General features: G+C 43.4%; 1 protein-coding gene across 4 annotated transcripts in view; it reads left to right on the top strand.

Moving 5' to 3' along the window:
• The window catches only part of PTPRN2 (protein tyrosine phosphatase receptor type N2), an 812735-nt gene that overhangs the window by 295043 nt on the left and 505484 nt on the right, over positions 1-12208 (top strand). For all 4 annotated transcript variants that reach the window (XM_078436952.2, XM_078436943.2, XM_078436944.2 and 1 more), the window contains one exon: positions 4647-4743. In XM_078436952.2, the coding sequence (XP_078293078.2) occupies positions 4647-4743 (97 nt within the window). The remainder of the gene's footprint in view (positions 1-4646; positions 4744-12208) is intronic.

Below are 12208 nucleotides of genomic sequence, written 5' to 3'. Positions count from 1 at the left end.
TCTGTAACATTATATTTAAAGTGAGTTTCTTATAAAAAACATATAGTTGGATCATGCTTCTTTAATCCACTTAGTCAGTGTCTGTCTTTTCATTGGTATATTTAGCCCATTTATATTTAATGTAATTATTGGTATGTTAAGGCCTAAATCTTCCATTTTACTATTTGTTTTCTGTTTGGTCTATTTTTCTCTGTTTTTTTTTCTTCTTCATTCCTTTAGGGTTATGATAATATTTTTTAGAGATCCATATTTATTTCTGTAGTCTTTTTGAGTGTATCTCTTGATAGCCTTTTTAGTGGTTGGTCTAGATATCATATTATTATAGATATCATATTATTATAAATAATCACAATATACTGTCATTGTTTTACCAGTTAAGAATAGGGTGTAGAAACCTTACCTCTCTTTATGGCTCTTCCCCTCGTTTATTATAATTATCTTAAATATTTCCTCTACATACATTTAGAAGCACAACAGACAGTGTTATCATGTCTGTCTCAACTGTCAAACATAATATATAAAATTCCAGAGAAGGAAAACTAGTCACTTTCACTTTTCACATTCTTTTCTCCTTCCTGATGTTCCAAGGTTCCTTCTTCTGTTTTTGCCTTTGTATTTAAATACATTCATTTAGCAGTTGTTTTAGGGCAAGCCTGCTATAAAAAATGCTCTCTTTTTCCCTTTTTTGAGAATGTCTTAATTTTCCCTGTCATTCCTGAAGGATGGATGGAGATATATATATATATATATAATATATATTTAATGTTTATTTATCTTTGAGAGAGAGAGAGAGAGTGTGTGTGTGTGTGTGTGTGTGTGTGTGTGTGTGTGTGAGAGAGTGCAGGGGAGGGGCAGAGAGAGAGGGAGACAGAAAATCCCAAGCAGGCTCTGCACTGTCAGAGCCTGACACAGGGCTTGATTCCACGAACCATGAGATCATGACCCGAGCTAAAATCCAGAGTCGGACACTTAACTGACAGAGCCACCAGGAACCCACCCCTCCTGAAGGATATTTTTGATGGGTCTCTGGATTGGTAGATTTTTGGGATTTGGGGCTGATGTTTTTTTTCTTCCGGCACTTGGAGAATGTTGTGCAATTTCCTTGTGGCCTCTGTGGTTTCTGATGGGAAATCCTTTTTGCTCGGATTGTGTTTCCCTCATAGGTAAAGTGTCATTTTCCCCTGGCTGCTGTTAAGATTTTGTCTTTGAATTTAGTTTTCAGAATTTTAACCATGTGTCTTGGAGGAGATTTGGGCTTACCCTGTTTAGGGTGCTCAGCTTTGTGAATCTTTAGGTTTATATCTCTTGCCAAACTGGAGAAATTTTCAGACATCAAGTTTTTGAATGCCCTTTCAGCCCCACCTTCTTTTTTTCCCCTTCTGGAACTCTGATAGTATGAATGTTAGATCTTTTGTTATAGCCCCACACTCCCTGAGGCTCTGTCCTTTTTTTTTTTTTTTTTTAGACTGTTTTCTCCCTGTTGTTGGAATTGGATGATTTCTGTTGTTCTCCTATCTAGCTTACTGACTCTCTCCTCTATCCCTCATCCTTCTATTCAGTGCATCCCCTGAGCTGTTTATTTTGGTTTGTGTATTTTTCAGTTATAGTATTTCCATTTGGCTCTTTTTGGCTCTTTTTATATTTATTTATTTGCTGAGACTTTCTATGTCTTTGCTAAGGCTTCTAGTTTTTCATTTCTTTCAAGTATGTTCATAATTGTTCATTGAAGCATTTTTATTATGACCGCTTTACAATCTTTGGTAGGTAAAGCTAATACTTCAAGCCTCAGCGTTAGGGTCTATAGATGAGATCTTCCTGGTTTTTGGTATGAGTAGTGATTTTCTGTTGAAACCTGAACACTTTCGTACTATATTATGAGACTGTGGATCTCACTTAAGCTTTGTGTTGTTGTTTTTTTAAGATTCTATTTATTTATTTTGAGAGAGAGAGAACACAAGCAGGGGAGGGACAGAGAGAGAATCCCAAACAGGCTCTGCCCTGCCTGTGAGGAGCCTGATGCAGGGCTCAAACTCATGAAGTGTGAGATCATGACCTGAGGTGAAATCAAGAGCCAGACGCTTAACTGAATGAGTCACTCAAGCACCCCTAAGCCTTGCATTTTAACAGCTTTTTCTGACACTGCTCTGCCAAGGTGAGTGAGGGGTCCCTGTTACTAACATGGGGGTGGGAGTCCCGGTTTACCACTAGGCTTCTGCTGACATCTGTGCTGAGGGGTCTAGTCCATGTGCTGGGCGGGGTGGGTGGGTGGGAGTTTGAACTCCCTATGTGGTCTCCACTGACATGGGGTAGGGGTACCACCTGCTCCCTACGTGGCTGCTTTGCCAACCCGGCAGAGTTTTGGGGGGGGGGGGGTCATTGGCCTTGTTCCAGCTTCCTAAGGGAGGACACCCAGGCTGCCTCTTGGCCTTTGTTGGCATGGGTACAGGCTGTGCTGTGCTGTTTTTGGCAGTGTTTGATGAGAGTGGAGCTGCTGTTGTCTAAAATGTGCCAAGTAGCTCCCTTCCTGGGCCTCTGGCTGGGGAGAGGTGACCTCAGTCGGGGCTTCACCTACACTTGGTGCTCCCGGGTTGCTGGCTGACGCAGCTCCAGTGTGAGGTGCATAAGGCCAAAGGACAGCCCAGGGAGCCCCACAGGTGTGGTTCCTCAGATTCCCTAGGACTGCAGAAGTCTGTCTTCCGCCCACCCCTCGTAGCCTCCTGTGCATGTAATCTGCAGGGTTTTAGTTGTGCCTAGTGGGAGCGGTAGGAAGAATGTGTCTTCTCCGTCTCCCTGGAAGCAGTCAGCTCTTCCTAGGGTTTTGTCTTCTCAGTAGCCTTGAGAGGAGTTCAGAGAGAATGTCTAATGCCCTAATGTATGCATTGCTTTGGTTTTGTATCCAAGTGTCCAGTTTCTGCCTGCTCCCAGGAAAGCTTAGAAGTCAGTCTAGGGGTTCCGGGTCTCCCTGAGATTACCTGTATGGATCACCTTTATCAGTTGGCCGACTGTTGTGATTGAGCCCTCCTTACAGACCCCAGAATTGAACTGGCTCAGGCTCTTGTGCTGTTTAGTATGTGTGCTGCCGAGGCGAGCACTTGTGCTCTTTAGGTTAAAAAATACATTCGAAGTTTCGTTATTTTAAATTTTACAAATGAAAAATTTTTATGGGAAGTTCCTTTTGTGCTCTTTATTTGTTTGTTTCCGGATAGGTATTAAGACCACCCTTTTGGGAATGGCATGGTTAAACTATGCTTACTTTCTCAATTCACAGTGCTAGATACTATGCTAATATTACAAGTGTGCTTTCATTTGAGAATCCTCCCAGGAATGAAGCAACGGTTAATAGCCACATAAGCATACACTTCATATGGGTGGTTTTTTTAGTTGCTTTTGGCAAGTGGAAGATGCTTGCTTATTATTAAGTACATTTCATCCTGAAGTAAGGGTAACGGTGACTATGGGGCTCCGTCTCCCTGCAGCGACCCATTCTCTAAATGCTATATTCAAACAGGGCTGCTTAGAACAAGCTGCCATTAGAGGCTGGCCAGTTTGGTGAGTTTTCCCATCAGCTTCCCCTTTGGGTAATGCCATAGAGCCTTTTGAGATTCAGAAGTGTTCCAACTGTTTGAATCTTGCCATTTGTAAATGAAAAAAAATGTTAGATTTGCATTTGAAAAAAGAATTCAAGTGTGTTCATGAAGGCAGCTTATATCTGCTGAGCCCTTTTTATTCCCCAGAACATGTGGTTCTCAGCAAGTTCTGGACCTCCCTGTACCACACTCACACACACACATAAACAGGCACAGAGCCGTCCTGATTTGAAGATTTTGGTAATGTGTTTTTGAACAGGGCATAAAAATATATCTCTGTAATTACATGATATTTAGTGATTAGATAATTATGGATAATTGCATGGGGTAGTTCTAAGTGCTAAAGTGTTACCATAAGATCTAAAATGTACAAATTGCATAATAATTATTCTTGGGAGTTATTTGGTAATTCTGAGCATAATTATCATGTGATCTGCAGTGCATGTAATTAATGCATAATCACATGCATTTTGCCTTCATAACTACTTCGCTCTTGTTATAAAGCTCTTTGTCATAACATTTGAGTATAAATATAATGTAATTGGCTCCCAGATACAGCACATTAGGCCCCATGATAATTGCCTTCAGAGTAACAGTACCCTTATTTCATTACAAACGTGTGGCTCTTAGGCAGGCTGGAGCTCCAAGGAGCCCGAGACGTGGCGGTGAGGAGCAGGAGGGCGGATGAGTGGTGGGTAAACGTGTGCACATTTGGGTCGAGAATGTCTTTGCTACGACCAGGACCTTTCCATGAGAAAGTCTGCATCTTTTGCTGGGGACAAATCCGTGAAATGTGCTCCTGGTTCAAGGGCGCCTTGCTGTCCAGCCACACCACCACTGCGCCTAGTGTTTTTCATCTGGCAAAGCACCCATCATGTTTCTGGTCTAGATGTCTCAGAAGGCGGGGATTTCTAGAAGGAAAAGACCTTATTAGTAAACCGCAGTGAGCGCCTTGGCATTGCGGGAAAACTTGGAAACAGCAGCAGTTTCTCCTGTGACTGAAACAAGAGCTTTGCTCACCTTCCACGTTGATAATGCAGCTTTTGCATCTGTCCCCAGGCTTCACATGGCAGGATGACTACACCCAGCACGTGATGGCCCAGGAACTCTTGAACCTTCCCTCCCCGCAACATCTGCACGCCTCCAGCACAGCCAGGTAAGTAGATGCGGTTTATGTCTCCTTGCTCTCTGGCCACGGCCAGCATCCATCAAGCTTGTTTTTGTTTGAACCTATTGTCTTTTGGGTGTAGAGGGACCAGAGAGTTGGAGAAGTCCAATACGGAGCAGATGGGTGCTTTCCTTTCCTCTGTGTCCTAGCCCCGTGGAGCCAGATGCGTTGGCGTAACCCTCTAGCCAGGGGCTGTCCTCGTCGACAGACCTCCCAAGGGCCCTGTCCCTTTCCCAAGACCCTTGGAAAGCCCTGCATCTTCAGAGCCTTGGTTGGAAGCAGAGAAGTCAAGATTTCTCATTTCCCAGTAAGAATTTATGTTCTCTTTAGTACAAAAAGCAAAATTAAATCCTGGAAGTTTTCCCGCTGCCAGAGCCTAGCAGTGCTGCGCTGAGTGTTTCACTCCGCAACATCTCATCGCCTCCTCGCGGCGCACCGTGAGGGCTCCTAGTCTCCCACGTACCCTTGCAGGGAAGGAAAGTGGGACACAAGAAGTTGGAGACTTAGTCCAAAGCAGACAGGCCACAGTGAGCCAGCTGGGATTGTCTCGTCCCTCAGCCATTGAACTATATATTCTTCAAGTGTATAAAAAGTGAAAAGGCCCTTTCCCAAAGGCTTAGGGAAGTTGGGAAAGTCCTTTTTTCTTCCCAAAGAAAGAGACTATTTGAAACATCAGCTAGGAAAATCTCAGTTACACAGAAACGTGGGCATCTGCCTTTAGCTCATGTTCCTCTAATAAGTGAAGGAGCTAAGCCACCAAGAAGTTCATTTCCGAATCCAGGGAGATTAGGTGAGTGAGCACGTGTAAAGGACTTGTGCACACTGAAAACACGTTCCCATGTTAGCTCTTCTCCAGCCAGACTAGGAGTTTCTTTAGGTGGAAAATGTGTCCTTCTATGTCCTGCGCCCAGCTGTCAACCTTGAAGCCCTCCTTTGTCAAAGAGAATATGCCATTAGAGTCTGTGAGTGTGTGTAAGACTTCTCTGTAAGAAAAAACAACCAAAAACCAAAGTCCAGCTATCTTGAATTTCCATTTTTGTTTTAGATGACTTCATACTCTTTGCACTTGTCTTTAAATTGCCCTTGGGCATTTCAGTGCTGCCCACTGCTCCTTCCTTCCTAGTGAAGATTGAACTTCACTAAGATGAGGGGCACTGTGCCAGGTAACCTTGAACTCCACCATGAGCAAAGGGTAACTCCTTGGACAGCTGAGGTGAGAGAAAGACCAGAGCACAGCATCACCCAAAGACCTACGTTTGCAGACGAGGTGAGGCTGTTGAACAGACACCTGGATGACCACCTTCTTACCAATGTCAGTATTGTCATTTGCAAAAATTGCCAGCTTTATTATGAAAAGCGACACCTTATCTTTGTTGCTTTTTAATAAATAAGATTAAAAGTTTAAAAATATTCATATTAGAGATTGGAATTTTCTTCTTTGTGGATTTCCTATGCATGATCCTTGCCCATTTGAAAAGTATTTTTTTATTTTTCTGTTTTGTTTCTTTCAGTGTAGAGCCTTTATATTTGAGGCTAGTAACCTTTCACGTATCCCGTCTTATAGAGGTATCTTTTTGGTCTGTACCGTAGATGACACCAGTAGAGTTGCTAATGACAACAGAGTGCCCTTAGCTCTCTCTAGGCTGGATTTTTAATCTCTGTCTTTGAGAGTGTTGAACCTAAGTAAACCAATCATCCCAGCTCTACCAGCAGAGCCCTATTTTCGGAGGACTTGATGGGACGTTCTCCACATTCCTGTCTGTCTCACTCCTGGCTCTGGCCCCTGAGGGACGGTGTTCCTAGGCTGTGTCAGTAGGTGCCCGTGTCCTCAGGCTGGGTCTGGGTTTGGCCAGTGGGATTCAGCCCAGCTTAGAGGGCAGAGAAGAGGGGGTCAGGATGGCAGCGGGACCTGGGCAGCGTGTCTCCTCCCTCCTGTTGGTCTGGTGGTTCGCCATGGTCATCTCTGTTGTGCCTCTCAGTCCTGTAAACAGTGCCTTGTTCAGTTACACGGACATCCTGCTTCAGGGTCCAGTCTGTTTCCTGATGGCACTCTGCCTGACAGACAGTCTCAGCAGAAGAATAGAGGCACGGATTCCTGCCATCGTCTGGCTCCGGCCTCCTTGCAGCAAGGGTCACGGTCAGACGGTCACCATGGTACAGACAGTACTTTTCCCTCTTTTCAAAACTTTCTGCAAACTCTCTTTAGCATTGAGATGATCTGTTGACCAGTGTACGTACTTTTTAATAATCTTTCTCTGTAGGTATATCTCATAACACTTCATTGTCTTCCCAGACTATTGGTAAAATATGCTCACAGTTTTTCTTGTGTAAAATTGAGGCATTTGTATTTTTGCAGAGAGCTATCATCGTTTTCACAGGGACTTCCACATTTGTTAACTTGTGATACATAGAATTGGATTATAGTTTAAAAATCCATTCAACATGTAGGTAGTGGTCACTCTTCTCATTTTTAGCATAATTTTTTTTCACACTTTTAACATAATTTTTAAATTTTTTTTTTTTTTTTTCAGCGTTTTTTTTATTTATTTTTGGGACAGAGAGAGACAGACAGAGCATGAACGGGGGAGGGGCAGAGAGAGGGAGACACAGAATCGGAAACAGGCTCCAGGCTCTGAGCCATCAGCCCAGAGCCCGATGCGGGGCTCGAACTCACGGACCGCGAGATCGTGACCTGGCTGAAGTCGGACGCTTAACCGACTGCGCCACCCAGGCGCCCCAACATGATTTTTAAAATTACTTATCTCTTGGATTTTCTTACTGTCCTTACACTTACTTTCTTTAAAATGGTTATTTACTTACTTTGAGAGGGAGAGAGAGCATGCATGTGCACACATGAGTGGGGGAGAGGCAGAGAGAGAGGGAGAGAGAGAATCCCAAGCAGGCTGCATGCTGTCCGCACAGACCCCGATGTGGGGCTTGAACTCACAAACCGTGAGATCGTGACCTGAGCCGAAGTCAAGAGCTGGACGCTTAACTGAGCATCCCGGAACCCTTAGACTTGTTTTTTATAAAGCTTCTTGAGTTCAACTTTTTTTCATGTTACTCATTTTTTTAAAAAGTAATGAAATTACAAAAGTTTGTGCATTCGCTTTGGGACATAGTTTTCGTCCCATCCTGTGACTGACGTCTACTTGTTTGCTTTTGCTCTAAAGTATCTGTCACTGTAATTTTGTACCTTTTGGAAGAAGCTAGTGCCTGGTTTTTCATGTTTATATTGTTTTTAAACTTGAAATTAGCACTTAGTTTATTTCATTTTAGTCAGACGATGTGACCTGTTCAGCTTTTAGTTTCTGGAGATTTTGAGGTTTTCTCTGTGGCCTATTTTATACCATCGTGTTATTAATTTTCAATGGATAAAGATATCATACCCACTATTTGCAGGGCACAGGTTTTTTACATATAGTTGATGATTCTATATAGTTTATAATATGTCCTTAATTCTATTTGACTTACTGAAATTTCTCAGACAAAATTGTTTGTGTAAATTTTCCTTTCGTTGTTAATATATTTCCCTTAAACACTGAAGCTCTGACTTTTGGGCACATAAAGGCTGCTGCATTACATCTTTATTGGTGATCGCTGTACCCATGGTCACTTCCAAAGGGTGCCTTTGTTGACTTTAATGGTTTTTGTCTTGGATTCCATTTTTCTAAAATTAGTATTGCCATTCCTGCTTTTTCTTTTTCATTCGCTGCCTAATTGATCTGGCTGTCCTTTAACATTTCACCCTTTGGACTTTCTCTATTTTACACGTGGATTTCCTGAACGTCAGTCAGCACTTTTGCAGCCCCCTGGACAGCCCCCTGCTGTCCCTGCCTGCTCCCATTTCCTCTGTGGAGTGTGAACTGTTTGCTTTTGTTGTCTGTAGTGTTGTGACCATCACCTTCTTGGTTTGCAGATATTTTTAAAGTGCAAGTTTCTATCATTATTAGTGAAGAAATCGGTATCTTCCACCTTATTACGCTTCTGCCTTCTTTCCCTCTGTCGCCTCTCTAGGCGCTTCTTCTGACCCAGGGACCCCCAGCACCTGGCACGTGCCTTTTACCAGGTTGACATGTGGTCAGTATTGAATCAGTGAAGGAAAGACAGAATGAATGATCTACTGACACTTTGAACTATTATGTGGGTAACCACACCAACCAAGAACCCTTCCTCACTTTCTTCATTCCATAGGGCATTTCTAGAGCATTCTACACTTGATAGATTTGTCAGTATCCACAACTGGCCAGTGAGATATACTTGGCATGCTTCATACAAGACAATTAACCTTCAGAGAGATTAACTTGCCTGGATGGTTTAGAATCACCTTCAGGAAGCCCAGCCCTGCTTCTGTGCTGCCCACAGTAAGCACTGCATGTGAAACCCAGAAAGTAGGCCCATCAGTAATTAGATGCCGGACATAAGGAACGGAGGGGAAGCGTGAGGGGTCACTGAGAACGCAGGAATCTGAGCCTGCCTTTTGCTGGTTCTCCTGAGAGCCAGAGGAGGTGAGCAGGAGGCCCGCGGCCTGTGTGGAGCTCTGGTGAGTCACACAAGACTGCCCGGGAGCATTGTGTCAGGTGGTCACGAGGCTTCTACGTGAAGAGTGAAAAGGTGGTTTCTCAGTAGCTACCACGACTCACACGAAAGGAGTGAGAACAAGGCTCACTGCCTGCTCCCTGTAAAGATTTCGTTCCTAGTCTGGGCTTTTTTTTTTTTTTTTTTAGCAAATTTTCTAAATTTTACATTATTCTAAAATCTTACATTCTAAATCTTACATTATTTGGAGCCTGAAGGTCTGTGCATGCATGTGAGAAAGAAGAAAATACTGGAGTCCTAAATGTAAAGTGTGTTTGATCTTTTAGAAGTGGAAAATGTATACTTACAAAGTTTTGACCGACTTCGAGCTGAATGCCAGGCTAAGCCCATTTGCAAGTTCGCTGCTCCAGGCTTGCCCCACGTAGTGACGGCAGACTCTTCACTGTAACATATTACAGCATCACAGACAAACCCACTGGCAACAGACATTCCAGGAGGATGAACAAGACAACCGAAAGGCACTTTTACGAGGTTAGCAATTCGTGACGGAGAAAGACAAACTGCCAGAGAAGTGAATCGACTTCAGTTAAAATACATGTCGACGTCATAGAACATATTTCCTCCCTTCAATAATGGCCGAGGAGACGCCAGCCATGGTTTGAGGTCAAAGTACCATGAAGTCCTTATCACCTGTGAGGTTCACTATGGTGTAGCTTGAAAAGGCATCAGAAATAAAAGCAGGACAACTTTGTCAATTGAGGCAATTAAACGCAAACAAGAGGATTTTCTGTAAGTCCTAGTTTTTATGAAATATGTACAAATACCATACCAACATTAATGATCCATTCTTGAAAACCAGAATTTCTATGTGAAAAACCTAGCCAGGATCCTGTTCTCCATTCCTGTAAATGGGAAGTCTAGAATGAGTCACACACCCACCTAAAACCCCAGTACATTTCCTGAAGTGTGTCAAAATCACCCTGAAGACCCACATATAAGTAACAAACTGTCATGTTTCTGTAAGATACTTAAGACGCTGCTTCCTGGTCACTAAAAGTGTAAATGGCTACTAACAAATTGAGCATTTTATTTGCTGTAACTCAACCTCACCCAGCCTGCAAGACATATACACAGACCAGACACACAAAGGTAGACACACACACAGATGCACACAGGCATGCACACACACACACGGATGCACCAGAAAGGCACACACACACACACAAACACAGACATATAGACACGTGTAGACACAGGGCCCTGAATGGGGGAAGTTGATGCATTCTCAGGCCTTGAGCTCTTGTTCCCCCTTCTCCTGGGTTTATGGCCTTTCTTTCTTTTTTAAAATTTTTTAAGCTTATTCATTTTATGAGAGAGAGAAAGCACAAGCCACTCTCTCTGCCTCTCTCATGCTGACGTCTGCACTGTCAGCATGGAGCCTGATGTGGGACTTGAACTCATAAACCGTGAGATCATGACCTGAGCCTAAGTCGGACGCTCAACCCACTGAGCCACCCAGGCGCCCCTGGGACTTACGGCCTCAACCCTGTGCTTGCAGAACTGATGGCTATTCTGTTTACATATCAAAATGCCTTATTTCTAGAATTACCACAAAACTTTCTCATAGTTGGTGCACTTACAAATAAAAGTGAGAATTAAATGATTACTTAAAAGCAATGTCTCTCCAAATACAAAAGTCAGCACAGAAAGGATGGGAAGAAATGGAAAAAACAGCAGATGAGTCTATGCCCTTCCTGGGTGCTGTTTTTCTAAACCTCATGTTGACATTGTGTGAGCTCTACCCGCTTTCCAGCAGTCTGGGATATTCTTGTTCAACGTCAAGGGTACTTCTGGCAGATAATTAAAAAAATACAAATTCAAAAAACCGGTATTTACTTACATGAAGGTCAAATGCATTTAGTAGCAAAAAAAACCCACCCACATATGTGGCTATGTAAATGTCAGAGCTTATAATTGCTTATAATTACTTATTATTCAAAAATCAGCTGCCACATTTATTGAACATCCACTACAGAGAGCACAATTTGAGGTTATATACAGTTGCCATGGGAAACGTGTCTGGTTCTTTCTACACAAACAGTATTTGTGGTTGTCAAGGAGGCCTAACAGACTGGGAGTATGATGTCTTCTATAATCTAAAATGAGACACTTTTCTTTCAAAAGAAAAGTAATTTGATCACGGCCCCCTCCCCCCCCCCCCCCCCCCACTACACCACAATGATCACTTTTGTTATCTTGAATTCACTTTCGGTGATAATTTTTAGGTTGCACAGGAAAGGTGTCATTTAACAGGTTAGTAATGTGAAATGTGAGCGTTTTGGGCTAACTCTGCATCGACCCAGAATTTACCGTCTGTATCCAAGTTCTTTCTTTCAGTCAACACGTACTCTTTCAGTGCCTGCTGAGTTAGGCTCTGCGTAAATTCGGGGCTTTGGAGCAGAGAACGTGAAGAATATAGAGAAACACGACCCCTTCCCTCAAGCAGCTTTCATTCTAGTGAGAGGATATGTAGCAACAAAAAGTACATATGAAATAAAGAAGGTCATTTCAGTCAGTAATAAAAGCTACAAAGAATTGAAGGTAATGTAATAAGCAATGAGTGGAACACACCTCGGGTTGGATGTGGCTGGGAGGGAGTTTCTGAGCTACGAGGTGAATGTCCTGGGAAGTGGAGTGTGATTGGGGCTTTTACCAGTTAGTGATGTGACCTGGTGAACTTTTCCAGAGGCCCCCATGGCTTCCAGGTGACGGAGGGGAGAGGCCCCCCGGGGCCATCACGCACGGCTGCTCGTGACTTACATGAGGGGGACGTGGACGGGTTTGGGGGGTCTCTGGGTCGGCCCGAAGGAGCGTGTGATGTGCGAGTGAGGAACAGAGACGAGGGAGAAGAGAA

Source organism: Panthera onca, chromosome A2, assembly GCF_046562875.1.
Source record: "Panthera onca isolate mPanOnc1 chromosome A2, mPanOnc1 haplotype 2, whole genome shotgun sequence".
Taxonomy (NCBI): Eukaryota; Metazoa; Chordata; class Mammalia; order Carnivora; family Felidae; genus Panthera; species Panthera onca.
This window is presented reverse-complemented; position numbering and strand designations above follow the sequence as displayed.